This window comes from Engystomops pustulosus, chromosome 6 (assembly GCF_040894005.1).
Source record: "Engystomops pustulosus chromosome 6, aEngPut4.maternal, whole genome shotgun sequence".
In the NCBI taxonomy this organism is placed as follows: Eukaryota; Metazoa; Chordata; class Amphibia; order Anura; family Leptodactylidae; genus Engystomops; species Engystomops pustulosus.
In genome coordinates this window covers 63,167,328-63,190,391 of record NC_092416.1, presented here as the reverse complement: position 1 = coordinate 63,190,391, position 23,064 = coordinate 63,167,328, and the positions used below count along the sequence as shown (strand labels likewise).

At 40.4% G+C, this 23,064-nt stretch overlaps 1 protein-coding gene and 1 long non-coding RNA gene across 2 annotated transcripts in view; one reads left to right on the top strand and one right to left on the bottom strand.

Moving 5' to 3' along the window:
• TTC34 (tetratricopeptide repeat domain 34) overlaps window positions 1-13,549 on the bottom strand; it is an 85,081-nt gene extending 71,532 nt beyond the window's left edge. Inside the window, exons 1-3 of the mRNA XM_072156331.1 lie at window positions 13,382-13,549; window positions 7,138-8,802; window positions 1,521-1,749 (exon numbers count right to left, since the gene is read on the bottom strand). Of these exons, the coding sequence (XP_072012432.1) occupies window positions 1,521-1,749; window positions 7,138-8,765 (1,857 nt within the window). The 5' untranslated portion in view covers window positions 8,766-8,802; window positions 13,382-13,549. The remainder of the gene's footprint in view (window positions 1-1,520; window positions 1,750-7,137; window positions 8,803-13,381) is intronic.
• Window positions 4,888-8,822, top strand: LOC140135183 (uncharacterized). Its single transcript, XR_011856483.1, has 3 exons — window positions 4,888-4,977; window positions 8,158-8,194; window positions 8,619-8,822. It is a non-coding gene; the product is annotated as an uncharacterized lncRNA (long non-coding RNA).
• Window positions 13,550-23,064: the final 9,515 nt, after the last annotated feature.

Here is a 23,064-nt window from a genome sequence, read left to right as displayed (position 1 = left end):
CATGGCAGGTGCGCCCCTGCATGTATTGTAGCTCCAGTATTATGCATCCACATAGACAATAATTACATGTAATATTGCCATGTACAGGCAGTCCCCTACTTGAGAACACTCGACTTACGACCCCTAGTTACAAATTGACCACTGGATATTGGTAATTTATTGTACTATAGCCCTAGGCTACAATAAACAGCTGTAACAGTTATCACTGGTGTCTGTAATGAAGCTATATTGTTAATCCTGGTTCTTATGACAACCCAACATTTTTTAAACTCCAATTGTCACAGAGACCAAAAAAGTTCTGGCTGGGATTACAATGATAAAAAATACAGTTCCGACTTACATACAAATTCAACTTAAGAACAAACCTACAGACCCTATCTTGCATGTAACCTGGAGACTGTCTGTATTGTAGCTCCAGCATTATACAACCACAGAGACAATAATTACATGTAATATTACCATGTATTGTATCTCCAGCATTATACACCACAGAGACAATCATTACATGTAATATTACCATGTATTGTACCTCCAGCATTATACAACCACAGAGACAATCATTACATGGAATATTACCATGTATTGTAGCTCCAGCATTATACAACCACAGAGACAATCATTACATGTAATATTACCATGTATTGTACCTCCAGCATTATACACCACAGAGACAATCATTACATGTAATATTACCATGTATTGTACCTCTAGCATTATACAGCACAGAGACAATCATTACATGTAATATTACCATGTATTGTATCTCCAGCATTATACAACCACAGAGACAATCATTACATGTAATATTACCATGTATTGTACCTCCAGCATTATACATCCACAGAGACAATCATTACATGTAATATTACCATGTATTGTACCTCCAGCATTATACAACCACAGAGACAATCATTACATGTAATATTACCATGTATTGTACCTTCAACATTATACAACCACAGAGACAATCATTACATGTAATATTACCATGTATTGTACCTCCAGCATTGTACAACCACAGAGACAATCATTACATGTAATATTACCATGTATTGTACCTCCAGCATTATACAACCACAGAGACAATCATTACATGTAATATTACCATGTATTGTACCTGTAGCATTATACAACCACAGAGACAATCATGACATGGAATATTACCATGTATTGTACCTCCAGCATTATACAACCACAGAGACAATCATTACATGTAATATTACCATGTATTGTATCTCCAGCATTATACAACCACAGAGACAATCATTACATGTAATATTACCATGTATTGTACCTGTAGCATTATACAACCACAGAGACAATCATGACATGGAATATTACCATGTATTGTACCTCCAGCATTATACAACCACAGAGACAATCATTACATGTAATATTACCATGTGTTGTAGCTCCAGCATTATACAACCACAGAGACAATCATTACATGTAATATTACCATTTAAGTAAATGATACAAGGTTGACACCTACTGGTAGAAAACAGAACTTCATGCATTACCTGATTCCCATCATAAATGAAACCTTTCTTGAACTGTAGCAAAGCCAATCTAGCCAAGACTGGAGATCTGTGAGAACCGCTGTTGAGAGCTAAGGAAAGCATCTTGTGAGCTTCTTCAATCCTGTCCATCTGATAGAGGGCATCTGTACACAGTATCCGACACACGTCATCAGTGGGATCCAGCATCATTAGGAGACTGGCCACCTGGTGCACCCCGGAAACATCATGGCTGGATAAGAAAGAATGGGACAACGGTTATAGATTATTGTGTGATTGACTCCATGCAAAGTTGTATCTTGCAATCTCAGCTGCACCACCAATATCAGAGCAAGGAGTTTATAAGTACCCGCCTTGATCTAGCTTTACATTATGAATGTAGGTACAGTTTATATCATACAGGAATGATGCCAACTTTTTCTTTTAACAATTAGCATATATCCCAACTATCCCAGATCCAGCAGGACAGTCCCGGTTTACGGGTTCTCTTTAGGCATCCTCTGACACAGGGAGTTCCTCTGGTTCTGCTTTTAATGATGTCATCTCTGCCTACCGGTTTCAATGCTACATACAGCAGGAGCAGAGGAGAGGGGAGCTGCTGTGGGGGAATGGGGAAAAAGGAGTACATGTATTTATTAGTTTACAATGGGGTTACCATAAGCAGGGCAGCCATCAGGAAATTCGGGGCCCCATACAGCAAAAGTGTCTGGGCCCCAACACACCCCAAAACCGAACAAGCCTCCTGCCCCCCGCAGTGACCTTTCACAAACAGGGTTTGAGGCCTGTTGCTACGACAAGGCACACTCTTCTGGTAGATTGCCAATAGGAGTCATACTATTGAACGTCACGTGCAATTTTTCACATTTTCATAAAAAAAGCTAAATCCTGCTATTGAGGGACCTGCTCAGGTTTCAAGTCACTTTGAGAGGCCTAAATAAAGTAAAACCCCATAAATTACTCCATTATAGAAACTACACCCCTCAACGTACGTAAAACAACTTTTATGAAGTTTGTTAACCCTTTAATTGGTTTACAGGGGTTAAAACAAAATCGGATGCAATTTCGAAATTACATTTTATTTGGCTAAATTAATGTGTTTTTCATAAAATGTACAAATTCTCAGTGGATAAAATTCCAAAACGCTCCTCAAAATTTGATCCCCCATCTCTCCCGCGTATAACAATACCCCATATGTGGTGGTAACCTGCTGTATGGGCACACGCCAGGGCATTGAGGGGGAGCTGCGCCATTCAGAGCAGATTATGCATTGTCACTTTTTATTGGCTATACAATCTTTATTTTTTTGGCAATTTGGACATTTAAGGGCTTATTTTTTGCGACATGAGATGCACTTTACAAATACTTCATTTAAGTGGGTCTATAGCTTTTCGATGAGATTTTATTAACTCTTTAATGTATGGAGGAAAAGAAAATTGTCAATTTGGGGTTTCTTTTTTTTGTATATTTTGGGGGTCGTACACCATACACTAAAAATACTATAATATTTTCATTCTATAGATCACTACGATTACGGTGATACCTCATTTATATAGTTTTTCATTTATTTTTACAATTTTACTGGAGAAAAACTAATACAGAGGAAATCTTATTTGTTTCTGCATCGCCATCTTTTCGGGAACTTAACCTTAATATTTTTTGGTTGACAGAGCTAGTTTAGGGCTTATTTTTTACGTGTTGAGTTGTTCTTTCAATTGGTACCATTTTGGGGCACATAACTTTTTTTGATCACTTTTTAGAACATTTTTGTAAAGGGATTTTATGAAAATTTATATTTTTGGCGAGTTTTTCGGGTTTTGTTTTTACGGCGTTCACCGTACGGGTCCAATAATGTTTCTGACTTATTGTACAGATTGTTACGGACGCGGTGATACCAAATATGTGGGGGGTTTTGGTGATTTTCAGGTATTTTTACTTTATTAGATGTGTATAGGGAATGTTTGTGTTTAGGGGACTTTAACTCTATTTAATTAATTATTTTTATTAAAAATTGTGTTTATTCAGTGTTTTTAACTTTTTTTTCTTTACTTTTACAGGTTAGCTTGAACAAGTGATCCACTGATCACTTGTTCAAGCTATTCTTCACCTAATACAGTGTAATACAGATGTATTACACTGTATTATGTGAAACACTGAGCATGCTGCGCATGCTCAGTGTGTCACAGCCGGGTCCTGCCAGGAGGCACGGACCCGGCACCCGGAAGAAGATCGCACAGCCCCGGGCACCGGCAGTCCCGGGGCTGCAATCAGAGCAGCGGGACCCCCCCGGTAAGCGCCGCGGGGGGGTCCGAATCCTGTTAAATGCCCCTAGCACGCCGCGGTCAGCGCGACCGCGGCGTGTTAGGGGTTAACACCCGCGATCGGAGAAATCTCCGATCGTGGGTGTTAGAGGAGGGTGTCGGCTATAATATATAGCCGACACCCGCAGCTTCTGGCCCCGGCTCCATTCAGGAGCCGGGGCCAGAAGTTTGACGTACTATTACCGCATATTACCCCACCGGCCGGGCCCCCCCCCCTAGTGTCTTAGAGTCCGGGCCCCATAGGGCAGTACCAGTTGTACTGCCCTATCGGCGGCCCTGACCATAAGGGGGAACCACTCTGTGTGTGTGTGTGGGGGGGGGGGGTAGTACTATAAGAAGTGGAACTGCTGGGGTGGGTACTTTAAGAGGGGGTACCGTTGGGAGGCACTATAAGAGGAGGTGCTGTTAGAGGGGGGAGAATAAGTGGGTGAGCTGCTGAGGGGGCTTTAACCTCTCAACGATCAGGCCCTTTTTCGTTTTTGCGTTTCCATATTTCACTCCCCACTTCACTCCTATAACTTTTTTATTTTTCCATTTAAAGAGCTTTATGAGTGCTCCTTATGAGGGACTGTGAGGCTTTTTGATCACTTTTTATAGATTTTTTTATATTTTGGCACTATTTTCCATATTTTCCCGGGGTTAAATGCTGGGAATAACTGTTATTATACTTTGATAGATCGGATATTTTGGGACACGCTGATACCTAACATGTTTATGAATTTTACTGTTTATTTCTATCAGTTCTAGGGAAAGGAAAGTGATTTGAATTTTTAGTTTTTTAATTTTTTTTTCTTTTTTAAAATGTTTTTTTTAAACTATTTTTCAGATTCCCTAGGGTACGTTAAATCTAGGTTGTCTGATTGGTCATTTTAAATACTACCATACTACAGTACTAGTACTACAGTGTGGCAGTATATGAGAATTTTACACATCATCTACTACAATGTGCAAAGCACACATTTTAATAAATGGGTTAAAATCAGACAGCCTCGGGTCTTTGTATGACCCGAGGTTGTCATAGTAACGATCACCTCCCCACAATGACTTCACAGGGGGAGGCAATATGCATCAAACACCCACCTTGTATGGAGAGGGCTCAGCCTGTCCCATACAGCGGGAGAAGACGTGTGACGTACTAATAGGTAAGGGGTTAATAATGTATGGGGAGCTAGGGGCAAAATATCAAAGAGGCTACAATGTGACAGAGAGCTGAGGGGGGGCACAATGTGAGGGGGAGATGGAGGCACTAAGGGGGAATTATACTGTGGATTGGTGGAGTAAGTGGAGGAACAAATGGAATAGCTTAGGGCAAAAAAAAGGTCTGCATCATTTCTCTCCTGCAAAAGTTGGGAGGTTTGCAATTAGTTTGATAAAATCAGCTGCAGTCTCTCTCTATGTTGTGACCCAACGCTCGGTCACAAAATAGGGCCCCAATGCTGGGCCCCAAACAATTGGTTAGGTTGCAATATGATTAAATAAACCCTGATGTATGCATAAAATAAATAGTTTGTCCAGTGCATAAAACATATTGATAAAGGACTTAAATGGACCTTGTCAGCAGAAATTGACCCAATTAACCACAACTTGTATTTTGTGAAGCAAATTAACACCTTCAATATGATGTTTCTTTCATGGAGTGTGGTGAAATCATCCAAAAAAAATACATTGTAAATTGGTTGTATAAAGTTACAGAGGCAGAACGTTTAACATTGTAGACAACCTTTGCCCAATCCTGCCATGATTGACGTCATGCCCCAGACTTCAGCAGAGCCTGTTATGATGTCCCTTGTCACAGGGTCATCAATTACATTGCATAGATGGCAACTTCAATGCTAAACTCTACACTTCCATAACTTCATACAACCAATTTACATCTCACTTTAAAGTTGATTCTCTAGATGATGCTACAGCGCTGGGCCATGATAGATACTGCAACAGGAAGGCTTGTTTAGCCACATACTATAATTTCCGCTGACAGGCTCAATTTACCCCCTCCACCAAGTGTTATAATCTGCTGGCAGCATGTTGTAGAGAAATGCTCAGTGGTTTCTGACATACCTTTATTATCTATAAAGGTTGGGCCATTACCAACATATTGACAGTTTATTCCTATCAGTAGATATTCCTACCTAAGTCACTTTCCCCTAGTCTTTCCCCATGATTCTCACAAGTCAAATCCCCTCCTCATCATATAGATAAGGCAGTGGTCCGGCAGGAATAGCAGTGCTCCAGGTGCTAAGGAAATTCCCTTGCTGTGCCAACTTCCACAATAGCATACGGATAAAAATGGGAAAAAAGGACGGACCCCTCTGCCCACTGTTACCTCTGGTGAAGCTCTCTGGTTGCTTTACTATAGTCCCAGACTGCAATGATCAGATGTAAGGTGTCTGTAATGAAGCTTTATTGATAATCCTTGGTCCAATAACAGCAAAAAATGTTGAAACTCCAGTTGTAACTGGGGAAAATTTTTTTTGTCTGGAGCTACAATTATAACATATACAGTTCTGACTTACATACAAATTCAACTTAATAACAAACCTACGGAACCTATCTTGTACGTAACCCGGAGACTGCCTGTATCTCAGAAACTGCATAATGTAAAGAAATAATAAAGGTCATTTTTCTACAACTTACAGACAGCAGATTATAAAGTTTTGGGAGGTGGTAGGCTCCCTATAAAGTGAGCTCAAAAATAAAAAATCAATCAATCAATATCTACCTACAATATCGACCCTATCTCCCATTTTGCCGAAGTAGTAACCTGCCACAATTAGTGATTGGCTGAGCAGGTATTTCCTGTATTTCAAGTTGTGACTAGTGCAGACTCCTTCAAAGTTCCTTCACCCCATTCTAAAATTTGTAGCAGGGTCACTGCTTATACTGTGTGCCATGTAAAATAATACTGTGATCTTTTTATTGCTGATTCACCATACACATGCAGTTACAGCAGGAACAAGGAAAATTTACCAACGGTCATAGGTCGAAACGCATTGGTCAAATTTTGTTACTCTTGCTGTAACTGTACGTGTTTAGTGAATCAACAACAAAGACAGTTTTTATCACAGAAGATCACACAAGTGCTTTAAAATCTTTTTTTTTTCTCTGAAACATGTACTTGCTTTGGGATAAACATCCTTGCACCTTAATGTTGGAGGTCTAAACATTGAGCAGAACATATATTCAAACTATATGTGACAGAAGAGACTTTGACTTCCATCAAGTACCACAGTTGTGGTTCTAATTGCTACCTCGGTGCTCCCCTGGCCATAAATAACAAAAAGATGTGTACATTTTGTCATTACCATTCTTGAGATGAGTCATCATCATGTTCCACAGTCTTCTTTTTGTTTGTTAGTTCATGGTCATTGGTATTAGATGATTTCCTGTGTAGCATCTTCTCACCTTCTTCCTGTAGAACCTTGTAAAGAAGGCCTCTTTGGTTCCAGGGTACATAGGTTTTAATTGTTAATAAGGTCTCATCTAATTTTAGTTTACAGGCAGTAACATAGTCTAAAGCAGTCAAGTAGGAGCTTCCACTTATCATCCGGATTAGTCCCCTCCCACAGAGAGCCCTCACACAACTAGAGGGATGAGGAGACTCATCTTCTATAATATTTTGAAAGTCCTTCAGGGCTTGTTGATGTTCATTACTGTGGAAGTGACAGAAGCCCCTTAAAACATATAAGGTGTTTTGATATGTCTTTATTTCCGAGTTAAGCAGTTGGTTGCAAATGTCCAGACAGGTCCTGAAATCTCCGGAAAGGAGTTTGCAGTCTGCTAAACGCACATTCATCTCTCGTTTACTTTCCGGCGAGCACTGGATTAAGAACTCGAGGGCCTGTATGATTGGTAATAGAAGTTCTTTACCAGTGTCTGTTCTTAACTCAGGCCTAGCCCTGATGGCTTCTCTAAAATCTCCAAATTCCATTTCAATGCAGGTTTTAGACCGTTCCATTACTCTTGCAATGTCTGCTTCAGAGAAGATCTCCATAAACCGTTTCCTGGCATGAATGGGGCTGACTCTGAAGGCCTCTGCTAAATCCTGCACCATTTCTTTTGTACGGCATCCTAAAGAGTAATAGGCTGCTGCCCGGTCCACCAACAACCAAGAAATCTTTTCTTCCTTAAGTTTAGTTTCTAATGACAAGGCCTCAATGGCCCTAGAATACACAGCTATACATTCTTCAAACTTACATTCCTCAAATAGATAGGCAGCCTGGGTTTTACATATTTGGAGGTCATCAGGTGCCAATGCAGCTAGAAAGCTATAACAATCATGAAGCAACAGGTTCATGTTTCCTTCCATGTTGTTGTTTTCATAGGAGGATATAAAGCTATGAAAGGCATTTATGATTTTGGGTAAGTGATCTCTTTGCTTATTACATATGTAGAGTCTTGCTTCCTCCTTGTACTTTGTAAAGACTTGGATGTAGTCAACCACCCCATTTTTTGAATGAGTCTGAGACAAGATCCAAGCGAGACCTCTTGTCAGAAGAAGTTCTAGAGAGTTCTGTGGGTATGTATTTAATAAAGAGTTACATCTTGTTACCACATCTTCATAGCGTCCACTTTTTAAGAATGTACCCATCTTGAATAATGAAGCAGAAAAATTGTTTGGATATAGTGTAGAAAGAAAGACTGCTGCAATTCCAGGGTTGAGAGTGACGATGGCCATACCATCACATTTAATTTTTGGTATATCACTTTCTCCTTGACACCATTTCTCCAGAGTTGTAATCACGGAATGATACTGCCCATCATCCAGAGATTTTACTCTTTGTAGGGCAATTGGAGCATTACAACTAAAAGCAGCCATATAGAATGCTGACGCCAAGACATGTTCTCCATTTAGAAGGTGCTGATAGGCTTCACGGCACAGTCGACTGGGGACGTCTTGACCAGACATCTTTACTCTTTGGGAGCTACGCATATGACTTGGAACACATCTTCATCTCCTTCTGTAGAATCTAATTCCAAAAATAATAACATGACATGTAAAATGATTTCCATGTAATACTTAACTTTTTGGTAGTTGAAAACATATCCTCTACTCATAAACTACTGGATACTGGTGCTCACATGTCATTAGTTTGCAACACCAGCACAAGCTTTAAAAGCTGGTAGAACCACTGTAATATACGGTAAGTTTTATCTACTAGTACAAATCTGTTATTTTACTTTAATTCAAGGGTTTCAATCTCATTTTCACCAAGGGCCAAAGCAGCCATATAGGTGCCTTCAAAGGGCTGATTTTAATTTGAAGCCTAAGCAGAAACATTCCCTTCTAAACCATTCATAAATTATGCTCTATCCCAACACTCTCCCCCATTGGCAGTAACATTGTTCTGTTCCCATGAGTTGTCCTCTCACCACCATTAACATTTTCTTTTGCTCATAGCCCATACCCCTGACAGTAAAATTTTGGTCTTAAGTGCAACCAAAACATGTGGAAGTTCTGTCATCCAACCGCTCTCATTTTTCTGAAGCCTGCTCACCTCACTTCATTATGTGCTGAGCCCAGGTCTGACTTGCCCTTCCTGTGCAGTGAGAGTCCAAGTTTAGGTCAGGTGTCTTGGCCAGGATGCACAATGCTGATTTGGTGCTATCTGGAGCATGAACGGCTAACACTTCAACTTTGTGTTCAGCTTTAGGGTCATTGTGGGGCCAGGAGCAGAGGCTCCCATAACTTTATGAAGTCCTTATGTTTGCTGTGTGCTTTAATGGCTTCTTTTGTAGTTTTCCGAAGAACTTGTCTTCACAGATTGTGAAGTGATAAACAACTGGACACCAAATTTGTAAAGACTTGAGGACTTCACAACCAGGAATGGGACACTACAGCGTTTCATACAAAGCTGACCCTGAACTAGGATTTCTTTCAGCTTTGAGTGAGCAACTAATTTAATTGTTACAGGAGATTAACTTAATGCCAAAATAAAGCAGGTCACAATCACTGGCCGAAATAGATCACCCCTTCTACCAGTGATTGTATAGCCTCCTCTTGTGTCTGATATGCATGGAGTCCAGAGCAGTGAGTAGTAGCAAGTGCTCATTAGGCTACCTACACATAAACATGTCCATGGAAACTGATCCATGTGTTGGTCAGATCCCACCGACTGAGCGAATTGCAGTGGACTGGAATCCTTGCATTATAGAGAAATATGTCTGCTGGGCCAAACTGCTGTGCTGAACTGTACAACTATTTCAACTTATGAACTTATAAGAACTAGAAAATATATCACTAATATACCATATGGGGGTGGATTCCAAGTGTGATATACTTATTATAATTTACATCATTACATAAGGGTAAGTAACTTATATGGCCTTTTATGCAGGCTTGGTTCAATGTATGTGTTGAAGCATCTGGACGGAGCCTGGAACCCCCCACATTCTAGTAACTAAATATGTGCTAAAGATAATGGAACTTTGGAGCTCTGGAGGTCATATTAAAAAAAGAAATTGACAATGTAACACAACGCAGCATTATGTTATCAGAAGGGCCTCTTGGTCACCTATTAATTTCATCCACTATTCCGCTAAATAAGTGTGTTGTTGACCCAAACCTGGCACAGCTGTAGGCAGCATATCAGCTCAGATGACACAGACTAAAATGGACCGTGTACAGCAGTCCCTAAAATTCAAAGCTATCCCACATAGGGGACCGATTTTCTGCACATGATCTGTGAGAAGATGAGCCACATTATTAAGAGATATGAATATGGCTCATCTTACTCCCGAGTCCAGACTAGTGGTTTAGGCTTGTGTGTGAAATTACAGTCTTAGGCCTCATGCACACCACAAGGTTTTTCAGGCTAGCTGTATTTTTTTAAAGCTACCACAAACGCATTTTGAAACACAATTTAACAGCTGTGTAGAAGAGATCTGCATAAATGCATTGTATGTGTATCCTTAAACAATGTAAACACATTTGGGGCTGGATTTATTAACGCACTTGCGCCATAATTCTGGTGGTTTTGTGCCAAAAACACTGGGGGAATTTATTAACGCACTTGCGCCACAATTCTGGTGGTTTTGCGCCAAAAACACTGTCTAATATGACTTGGACCTCAGTTATCGAGGCTTTTAGACTATTTTTTCCAACTTGTCAGAATAAGGGGCATGGCTTTCTGGAAAAGGGGCGTGGTTTGCAGGAAATTGTCCATGCGCCCAAAATTCTGACGCACAGTTTAGACCAACTAAAAGTAGGTCTATAGTAGGAACTGACAGTCTTATGCTGGACCAGAATTCATCATCACCATGATAAATCTGGGGCACCAAAAGACTAGTGTTTTCCAGCTAGAGACTGGCGGAACCTGAGACATATTGTTATATCCCCACACTGTTTAAAATGCCTTGCACCACAGTTATCAAGGCTTTTAGACCATTTTTGGCAGTTTTCCAACTTATCAGAATAAGGGGCCTGACCTTCAGGAAAATGGTCGTGACCTCATGAAAAATGGGCGTGGCTTGCAGGAAATCGCCCGTGCGGCAAAAGATCTGGTGCACAGTTTAGACCAATTAAAAGTAGGTCTAAAGTAGGAACCAACAGTCTCATACTGCTTGAGGATTCATCATCACAGTGTTTTCCAGCTAGAAACTGGCGGAACCTGAGACACATTGGAGCAGATTTATCAAGCTGTCTGAAAGTCAGAATATTTCTAGTTGCCCATGGCAACCAATCACAGCTCCCCTTTAAAATATTCATGAGCACTGGTGAAATGAAAGCTGAGCTGTGATTGGTTGCCATGGGCAACTAAAAATAGTCAAACTTTCAGTTAGCTTGATAAATCTGCCCCAGTGTGTGAAAGAAAATCAATTAACAACTTATGAATAACAAATATAAGAAGATTACCACAGTCATAGTTACTGTTCTATGAGTATGCACAGGAATGTATGGGGACATATATATACGGCCGCATATACGTTCCCTGTAGTTGTCTATGGCGCCTGGGCTTGGTACGGTGAGCACAATGTGTGCTCACTGTACCATGTCATGGCAGCAAAAAAGATAGAGCCTGCCATGCGCCACTAATTTCTATGGAAAGGCGAGGGCGAACAGTGCTCGCTTCTCCTCTTCTCCAGTGTGGCCGTCTGCCGTAGCCATGTGGGCACATGTTTGTGTGCGTGCTCCTTAAGTGTTCATGGTTTATCATGCTTGATTTGGGTGGTAAATTTTTCTTTAAATTGTGTACTGTTGAGCTCATGTTAACACAGTGTTTGCACCAGTTTTCTGTCTGATTTTGCACTGAAAAGAATGTGCAAACTTCTTGCACCTGTAATTATTAAGTGTTTGCACCAGTTTTGTGGATTCTACAGCTCCGGGCAGAAGTTGTCTGGCCGAGCCACAGAGGAAATGGCAGGTCCTATTCCTGTTCTATATTACATCCCGTGACATCGGCAGGTGCATGGAGCTCAACCGCCAATGACACTCGGGCCTACAATACCAATTTTTGCTTACCGATACCGGTGTGCATGGAACCTTAGGGTGTGTTCACACGTTGCAATTTAAATTTTTGTTGCAGTTTATGCAAATTTTGAATCTGGTTGCTACTGTCACTGGTCCATGAGTGGATCTCAAATGACGGTGACACAAGAGCCACACCATGGTCTTGTTGTTTGAGGCCTGACATTGAACTGGGTCATGGGCAGACAGCCATAGTAAATCTAACAGTGAGAAGTGCTCAAAAGGACAGGAATCTTTTTAGTTAATTAACCTCTTTACTGACTGAAATGGCTGATAACAGAGAACAAAATCGAAAAAAATACCCACAAAGACTTATTGAATGGACATTAAGTTTATTGTTCTGCATGAGTAGTGCTCCTTCCTTTAGTCATTTGTCTGCTTAATTGTTCATTGTGTAAAGGCCACATCTTGTGCAAAATAAGTTCCCGTTTCCATCTGCATTTTGGCTTCCGTTTTGCAGTTTTCTTGACAGATACCTTTAATGGATATGTTTAAAAAATGTCATAATTTCTATTTTTTAATTATCCACTCAAATGAAGAAAGGTCTAACGGAAGATTTAAAAAACGGATACTAATGGATACCATTGCAAGTCCATTGAAATCAATGGGGAAAAACGCCAGTTTTTCATCCACATTTAAACGGAAACTGCTAAAAACAAAATCCAAAACGTAGATGGCAACTGGCTCTGAGTCACAGCATCAAACATTTTATAGTAACATAAAACATAGTGCAGCAAAATATTATAGGGTGGGCCTCCTGCATTAGCCATCCACTTTCACTATGAACCTTTCCCCTCAATCTGCTGCTTTCTATGGGGCCCTTTATTCAGAATCCCCTTTTATCCTCTATTCTCCGCTGCTTTTGTTATCTTTTGTCCATTATCTTCTTTTATAATGTAGTTTGTTAATATTTATCATCCGGCTGAGAGCTGAGAATCTATGTGTACTCAGCATCGTGCTATAAACTGCTCTCAGTAAGTACAATCACCAGTATTGCTGTGTATTAGTGGAACAAAGCAAAACAAAGAGAAACAATAGAGAGTAGCTTGATACATTGTATCCTTCTCAGAGAGTTTACTTACTTGCAGATTCTGGACCCTCAGGCCGGGCACTAATTCCATTAGTTGCAGGGTCCTGGTGGTTTCATTGATGGTTTGACTATTGGTGTACTATTAGAGGAGTCTGTAATGTAGGATCTTATAGTAAATATAGGTGATCCTGGAAGTTCCAGACGCAGCAGCTGCTAGGCTCAGCACCTCCCATGTGCCTTGTTGCTTTGGTGACCATAAACAAAAGGGCAAGCTGGTGTCTTGTACACACCCCACTGCTTCTAGTGTCTTACAAGGATCTCTGCGGGGACAATGCAACAGCTTGTGTGTCAAAACACAGGTCTGTACAAACCAAGACATTTTTCATTCATTTATTTGGCTATATTATTTATTTAACTTTTTTATGCATAAAGAAATTGGCAATATGTTTAATTGGTTCCAACCTACTGATCTTGATGGATGCAAATTAAATCAGATGCATATATATTTACCCCCTATTTAGAACACCCTTCAATAATTTGAATCACAGAGACATAAAATGTGAAATGTTTTAGGGGACCAATTGTGTCCGTTGACATCATTTATCTGTGGGTTCTCTGCAGTATTTATTCGTAATAGTAAATTTTAGTATTTAGTATTTCTATCTGTATTCTGGGTCATCAAAGCAATTTTAGTTTAGGTTACCTAAAAAGCCTGGAATGTGACAATTTGGCAAAGGGTGCTGCTATAGAAAAAAGGGGATATTCTGAAATGTTTGGAAGTCTTCCTGGAGTCTTCTAAAGAGTATCCTATACATTGGGGCACATTTTTAAAACTGGCTGAACTGTAACCGCCACAACACAAAACTGTGCACCTAAAGGGGCATTCCAGTGCAGATTTGCACCAGCCACAACATTTATTTCAGAAGTCCCAACATAAATGTGGTGCATGCCCATTAAACTGAAAACACCAGAAAAAGTGATGTACACTTTAGTGGTGTTACTTTAGTAAGCAGGCCCACCGGGCATTTGTCAAAACACACTGAAATCTGTATGTTGTGTCTCAAGAAGGACACTTTGTATAGTGCTGCTGCTTTGTATAGTGCTGCTGTACCTCTCTCTCTCTCTCTCTCTCTCTCTCTCTCTCTATATATATATATATATATATAATTATATGTTGATACATCACTGATTTTTAAAGGGGTTGCTATTACTGTATTGTCCCTCCTCTCCCTATATTCATACGCCAAATTGATCCCTATCTTGTCCTTTGAGATCTTTGAGGGTCATCTACTGGGCCTCGGGGTGCAGTCACAATAAAGACTTACTTTAATGCTGAGTTTTGTTGGTTTCATTTATTACCTTTTTTATATCCAAGAATTTCCATCTTTGGAGGATTAAAATTTTCTTTTATGGATCTTGGAGGTTTTGTAAAATCTATGTGAGGCAAAGCTGGGTTCTCCCAAAAATAGTCCGTAGTCTTATTTTCCTAAGTCCTCAGAAATCACATATGCCCATGATCAAATTTCTAAATAAAATAGGTTGTATGTTATTATTTATATATAGATTTACATATAAACCAAGAATAAAAATAATAATGATAACTGAGCAGAACTAAACAGTAAATGAAACATTGCACACAATAGAAGGGTTTCTGGTTTTAGAACAGTCATGTCAATCTCTGTTTAGTAAAGTTGCATTTTGTAACATACTGTGGCCCACATTTATGAAATCGTTTGCGTCAGCTTTCTGACTAGATGTGCCCTAGAAAGAACATGTAAACTGCTTGAACATGTATTTATAAAGTGTCTGCGCCAGTTTTGTGTCGTGGCTCCAGTGTGTCCGACAAGATAGAAAAAATGTGCAGCTAAAGGATGTGTTACTGCTTAGTCAGACCGTGCACCACAATTCTGTCCGATGTGCGCCACAGTTATGTCTGCGTCATAATTCTGCAGCATGAACAAATTGCACCCAAAAAATGGTGCATTCTGCAGGAGCAAAGCGGGGGGTGCCAGATTAATGTAGACAATGCACCACAATTCATGAATCAGGCCCTGCTCACTTTACAGGCAAACTGCACATTGTGGGGGGGATTTACTAATAGTGGCGCAAGCACGTCTTTCGGCATCGGAGATCAGTCTCCGCAAAGCACAGCCCAATGTATTTAAGTGGGGCAAGGCTGTTAATAATTGATGGGTTGACGGAACTGATCAGTCGAGCGCCATAAAAATGCTGACATCAATGAGATGTGCGGCAAAATCTTACATGGACTGCGCCTTAATTTTGCTATCTGACCAATTTTTTCCTGGTCTATCGCGCGCCAAAAATTGCGCCTAAAAATGTCGATAAAATACACAGAAATGTGGAGGATAATGTGGAAACGTTAGGCCACGGCCATTTGCGCAAGAAAAGCCCCAGTGTCGTTCAAACTGTTTTTGATATATAAGGACCTGTATGTTTTCCATTTTCAAGATCTCTACTTGTTGTCAGTTGGTGAAAGATTACTTTTCTGCCTACATTCAGAGTTTGTATCCTTACCAGACCTAATACTTCTCATGATATGGGGGTAGTTTTAACTGCATCCCCTCTATCCAATCTAAACAGGACAGCAATACAAATCCCACCTGTCCTGACAGTCTGCTACCTTGTTTCAGTGCACAGAGGAGTCTCTTCACTGGATACACATGTATATCTATATATATCTATACATATCTATCTATCTATTTTTTTTCTTACACTCTTTTCCACGTAGTGAGTGATCTGTACTGCTAGATATTGCTACAAGGTTGGGGCCACATGGACAGTTGTGAGTGGCTAATCTAAAGTAACAGCATGGCTGTCATCAGTGCCTAAGAGCTGTCAGTGTCACAAAGAAACTTGCAGGCAAGCCTTAGCAAAAACGCCAGACGAGGTAGTTTTGCCATAGGGGCTTGCAGGGAAACTCACATATTCCTATGCAGCATCGGTACTTTGGGAGTTATTAATCTTACCTGAACAGTATAAGAGAAGTATAAGTCCATCTAGGTGCATGTGAAGTGTCAGCTCACTGTGGCGAGTTCTTAGTGTTTAATAATACAGAGCAGGGGATGTTATCACAGAACGCTGGGCCTGGTGACTACCGCCATGGAGCCGGATCAGCTTTCAGTCTCGTATCCACTTTCTGCCTTGTAGAAGAGAAGCTCAAGTTGGAAAACGTTGTAATTTACTTCTAGGATACTGTGTTAACAATGGAAATATATACAGTATACGGTATATATGTATGTATATATATATATATAATATAATGTATCTTATAATTATATTTATGTATCTCATTGTATATAGAAATCTTGTATATAGAAATCTGTAGGTGTTCTATTGTATTGTTCTATTCTATGTAAAAATAATTATATGTAATTATGTAAAAATAAAGAGTCATTAGAGGGGTGTTCTGGTGCACAGTTGGATCACGCACCGCAATTCTACCCGACGTGCGCCACAATTCTAAAGTACAAAGAAAATGCACCAGAAGGAAAGTTGCATTCATGATTCATGAACACCCTGCGACATTTCATGAATCTGGCGCCTTTTACACCCTCTACAGGCAAACTGTAGTTCAGTTTGCACTAGTTTTGATAAATGTGGGCTGAAAAAGCACCACTTGGCCTATACGCTGGTATATAAAAAAATAAACTCTGTACTCATCTTTCTGGTTCCCCCCGCAGTCCCACCGTTGGTGCGTGCTAGAGGCGCATAGACTGATGTCGGCAAGCAGCTGATGTCATAGTCTGTATGCTGCCAGCACACACGGAGTTGTCACTGCTGGCTGGACTGGATCAGATGTGGACCAGTGGGGGGCGTCGGAAAGTTGAGTTCAGAGATTATTATTTTTATATGCTGGGCAGGTGGGTGTCTGGCTTCATACAGGGGACTGGCTGGCTATATGCTGGGGGGACTGGCTGGCTATATACTGGGGGGACTGGCTGGCTATATACTGGGGCTGGCTGGCTATATACTTGGGGGACTGGCTGGCTATATACTGGGGAGACTGTCTGGCTATATACTCGGTGGACTGTCTGGCTATATACTGGGGGACACAGGACTCGCTATATATTGGGTGGAGACTGTGACCAATGCATTTCAAATCCTACGCTTATACTTGAGTCAATAGGTTTTCCCATTTTTTATGGTAAAATTAGGGGTCCCAACTCATATTCGGGTCGGCTTATACTGAAATATGATAACTGCTCTTAGCTATAACAAAATAAATGGGTTAACAAAAAATAATTTATGTCTATTTATCTCTATGTCTCTCTCTATCCAGCTTACCTCACACATAAGTTCTCTAGTACTCATTGCTTATAGTAACCATCAAAGATCAAAGCTCATATTAATGACCTGTGGCTGAACAGCAACTAATTACAGCTCAGCTTCCAGCAGACAGTGGCTTCTGTACATGGTGGTTAATAAATGGATTTTGGAAAGCATTGGGTGAAAATTTTGACTCAAAACCAAGTCTATGATGTTCCCTGAGTCACAAAATTGGTGAATGTAAACGCTACTGTGCAGATTCCTTTAGCAGACATACGTACACACACACACACACTCAGCTTTATATATTAGATTATATGTACAGCTGGTATATCTGGTATATTATATATATCTTCTTTAACCCCTTAAAGAGAACCCGTCATGCAAAATAACCACCCTAAACTAAATATATTTTCATAAACTGCCATTAGAGAGCATTGCCTCTATCCCTTCATTGTCCCTCTACATGCCTGTAAACCTAAGCAATGAGGTCCTAAAGCTGTATGCAAATGACCTGTGAAATGTCCAATGAAGCATTAGCATATTCAAGCTGTCCACTCTATTCATGAGTGGGAGGCACAGCCACACCCCCAGTGCATGACTGACAGCCTGTATAATGATGTGAGGCTAGAAACAAAAGAAGTGATGTCCGCGCTCCAGGGAAATTCAGATAAAATTCATTCTTTTATTGTAGAAATAGCATTAAAATCCATAGGCATGGTTGGCAATCAAATGGTTACCCAGGTAAGTGACCAACGCGTTTCGCCCTCTCTCAGGGCTTAGTCATGGTCTCGCTGACTTACAAAACATATACTGACAAATTTATAAGACCCGCTCTGGTGTTGGCGTGTGACGTCATGATCACGTGACACACGGTCACGCGGTCAGACAAACGCACGCCCACCAGAATGTAACAAGGTATCGTATATCAATAAGAACTTAAATTATCATAAAAACAAACACACTAAAATTGTCAGGAAGGGCACAGATTGTAGCGAGATATGAAAAGTAGTGGACGCACATATCTAATGTGTTGAACAGGAGAACCGGAAACTCATAAGATACAACACGTATGCGCAAAGGCGTAATCATAAATGGATATATACGCTTGAATAGAGTAAAGCAATTAATGAAACTCTAAGGAATGGTCTAAAGCCAGGGTTTTTTGACCTAAAAAGGGGGCTTAGATATTAAATGTACTGGAGGGAAGTATATTGTCAGAATGCAAATTCAACTGATAGAAAACATACACATGCCAGCAAAAGCTGAAGTATGTGAATGATTATCCTGACTTGCCAACATTAGTAGCACAACAACAAGTCCTGTCTAAGATTCATCCCTAAAGGCTGAGTGGTTCTAAGTACAAACATCCAATATGTTTCCCTGTTCATGATTTTCTTCTTTAAATCTCCTCCCCTCCTAGGTCTCTTAACTTTTTCGATCCCTTGTACTAATGTTGGCAAGTCAGGATAATCATTCACATACTTCAGCTTTTGCTGGCATGTGTATGTTTTCTATCAGTTGAATTTGCATTCTGACAATATACTTCCCTCCAGTACATTTAATATCTAAGCCCCCTTTTTAGGTCAAAAAACCCTGGCTTTAGACCATTCCTTAGAGTTTCATTAATTGCTTTACTCTATTCAAGCGTATATATCCATTTATGATTACGCCTTTGCGCATACGTGTTGTATCTTATGAGTTTCCGGTTCTCCTGTTCAACACATTAGATATGTGCGTCCACTACTTTTCATATCTCGCTACAATCTGTGCCCTTCCTGACACCTTTTAGTGTGTTTGTTTTTATGATAATTTAAGTTCTTATTGATATACGATACCTTGTTACATTCTGGTGGGCGTGCGTTTGTCTGACCGCGTGACCGTGTGTCACGTGATCATGACGTCACACGCCAACACCAGAGCGGGTCTTATAAATTTGTCAGTATATGTTTTGTAAGTCAGCGAGACCATGACTAAGCCCTGAGAGAGGGCGAAACGCGTTGGTCACTTACCTGGGTAACCATTTGATTGCCAACCATGCCTATGGATTTTAATGCTATTTCTACAATAAAAGAATGAATTTTATCTGAATTTCCCTGGAGCGCGGACATCACTTCTTTTGTTTCTGGACTTTGTGCCTTTAATCCGTGGGGCTTATTAGATGTATCACGCGCTGGGAAACAGTGAAGATAGAAGGTGAGCAGGAACTTTCTTGTTATATTTGCTTTATTTGCTTACACAATGATGTGAGGCTGTATAATGATGTGCTTCCTGGTGCTGGTGGCCACGCCCCCTGCAGCCTGTGTGTGCATGTGTGTGTGTATAGGAGAGATACAGCAGCTCCAGGCAGCCATGTCACAGCAGAACATGTCAGGTACATGTGTAGCTGATGTCTGTGTCTCTCACCTGTATATTAGGAGGATGCAGCCTGTGTGTGCATGTGTGTGTGTATAGGAGAGATACAGCAGCTCCAGGCAGCCATGTTACAGCAGAACATGTCAGGTACTTGTGTAGCTGATGTCTGTGTCTCTCACCTGTATATTAGGAGGATGCAGCCTGTGTGTGCATGTGTGTGTGTATAGGAGAGATACAGCAGCTCCAGGCTGCAGCCATGTTACAGCAGAACATGTCAGATTCCTGTGTAGCTGATGTCTGTGTCTCTCACCTGTATATTAGGAGGATGCAGCATGTCAGCAGATGCAGCACACACTAGCCATACTTTACTATACATTACACACAGACATGAGCAGGGGGAGGAGAGGGGAGGGGTAACAGGGGTGACATCACTGCCTCTGACCATGTGACCAGCCTACAAAAAAGAAAAAAAAATTGCCATCTTCTGAAGCTAATAACTTTTTCATACTTTGGTGCACGGAGATGTGTGATGGGTCATTTTTTGTGAAATGAGGCGACGTTTTCATTGCTACCATTTTGAGGTCTGTGCGACATTTTGATCATTTTTTATTTAATTTTTTATGTTATGTAAAAGGTGTAAAAGTTGCATTTCAGACATTTGGCGCCATTTCCCGCCTCGGAGGTCACCGCCGCCCGTAACCGTTTTTATATTTTGATAGATCGGGCATTTTGGGACGCGGCGATACCTAATGTGTCTGTGATTTTTACTGTTTATTATTTTTTATATCAGTTCTAGGGAGAGGGGGGTGATTTGAATATTTAATATTTTATTAATTTTTTTTATTTTTTAAACTTTTTTTTCTTTTTTTTCACTATTTTTTAGACCATCTAGGGTACATTAACCCTAGATGGTCAGATCGTTCCTACCATATACTGCAATACTTCTGTATCGCAGTATATGGCATTTCTGCACACTGTACATTACAATGAGCCACAGGCTCATTGTAATGGATATGCAGAAGCCATGTTTCCTCGGGTCAAACGAAGACCCGAGGCTACCATGGCAACCGATTCCCGCCCCCTGATGACGTTCGGGGGCGCGACGATCGCAACAAAAATGGCGGCGCCCGCGCCGCAGCAACGGAGTGGTTAATAGCCGTGATCGGTGCAAGCACCGACCGCAGTTATTAGCGGTGGGGGTTTTATGCAATATACAAAACCCCCCACCTTTGTATGAAGAGGACTCAGCCCGTGAGCCCTCTTCATACACTCCTTATACCTCTGCGCCGTAGAGCTACGGCGCGGAGCGTTAAGGGGTTAATACAGTTATATGAAGTAATTAGTGATACTCTACTTATATTTGTTATCGAAGGCCTCTTTCCATCTAAAATCAACTTTTAAATTATGCTAATGAGTCTAAAGGGCTTGTGGTTGTTACTATAGCACCTCTATGCTGCAGATTCACAGACTGCTGTTACACTGTCTCACTATCCACTTCTGCAGCCGCAGCACTTCCCAAGGCTTGAGTGGTGCCCTAGGAACAAAGCAAATACCATGCTGTACTTCATGTAAATAAAATATAATTTATAATATAACAACATGCCAACAGCTTATATGTGGTGGAGTTGGTAGACTCCTATTATCAGTAATAACCTAGAGTTATTAGCACCTTAACCCCATAACGACTAGGCCCGTTTTTGTGTTTTCATTTTTCACTCCCCACCTTCAAAAATCTATAATTTTTTTTATTTCTCCATGTAAAGAGCTGTGTATGGGCTTGTTTTCTGCATAACAAATTGCAGTTCATAGTAACAGTCTTTAATATTCCATTTCGTGTACTGGGAAGTGGGAAAAAAATTCTGAATGCAGTGAAAATGCTGAAAAACGCATTTGTGCCATTTTCTTGTGGGCTTGGATTTAACAGCTTTCACTGAGCTCTTTATTGTTTGGGTCAGTTCGATCATGGAGATACCAAATTTGTAAAGGTTTATAATGTATATAATAATTTTATAATAATTATATTCTGATTGATTGGACATTTTGGAACGGCGATAGATAACTTGTTTATGGTTTTTACTGTTTATTTATATCAGTTCTAGGGAAAGGGGAGTGATTAGAATTTTTAGTTTTCTTTTTATTTTACTTTTTACATTTTTTTTTCAGACCCCCTAGGGTTAGGTTCCTCTGAGCTACGGCTGTGGATGCACTGATTGTATGATTGTGTTTTACATTGTGTTTTACACTGTGTGTACAGTGGTTTATGTTTGCTGGCGTGGTTGATTGAATTGCTCCACACCCATTACTCTGCAGCTCTTCTCCATTATATCAACAGTTAACCCGCTGTGACTGAGAGAGCGCTGCTCTATTCATTCCTAGGTCCAGAACTGGGGTTTACATAAATCATTTGCTCACATTTTGTTTGCTGCTTGTAATATTCTCTGTTCGTAGTAGAGCTCCTGCCTGTATTTTGACTACCCTTCTGCTTTGTGATTTTGTACTGCAATTGCCCTCTTGGTTGTGACTCTGGAGACTATACTTCTGTATTTGCCTTGTCTTCGTGTTTTGCACTTTGGCGCAAGGAGAAAACGTCTCCTAGTTGTCAACCCAGTGCCAGGTGTATGTCGGGCAACAGAAAGGGATTGCTGGGAAGTGGGTTTAGTGTTAGGGCACAGTGTCAGTGTCACCTGTTATCTTCCAGGGCTTTTACTCATGACTCTGTGTATGTACAGCATATTTGTATATTATATATTTTCAACTGCATATTTTGTAAAAAAAAAAAAAGATTTATGTATGGCTTCTAAACAGTTGTGCATCTTTTTGTATATAATAATATGGACCATTCTGGAATATATATGTGAAAATGTTCATTTCGATATAACCTAGGAAACTCTGGGATATGTACAATTTGCACAAGTTAATATTGCCTTTTATACTGTATAGTTATACAGACCCCATAAATATGCACAGTACAACACGGACTGCGACAGGGGCACCATCAATAAGCAGAAATCATAATATTTGCACAGCAGAAGAAATTTCCACCTTCCCCTCAGTCTAATTATCTTTTTGCCTATTAAGTAAAATGCCACTATT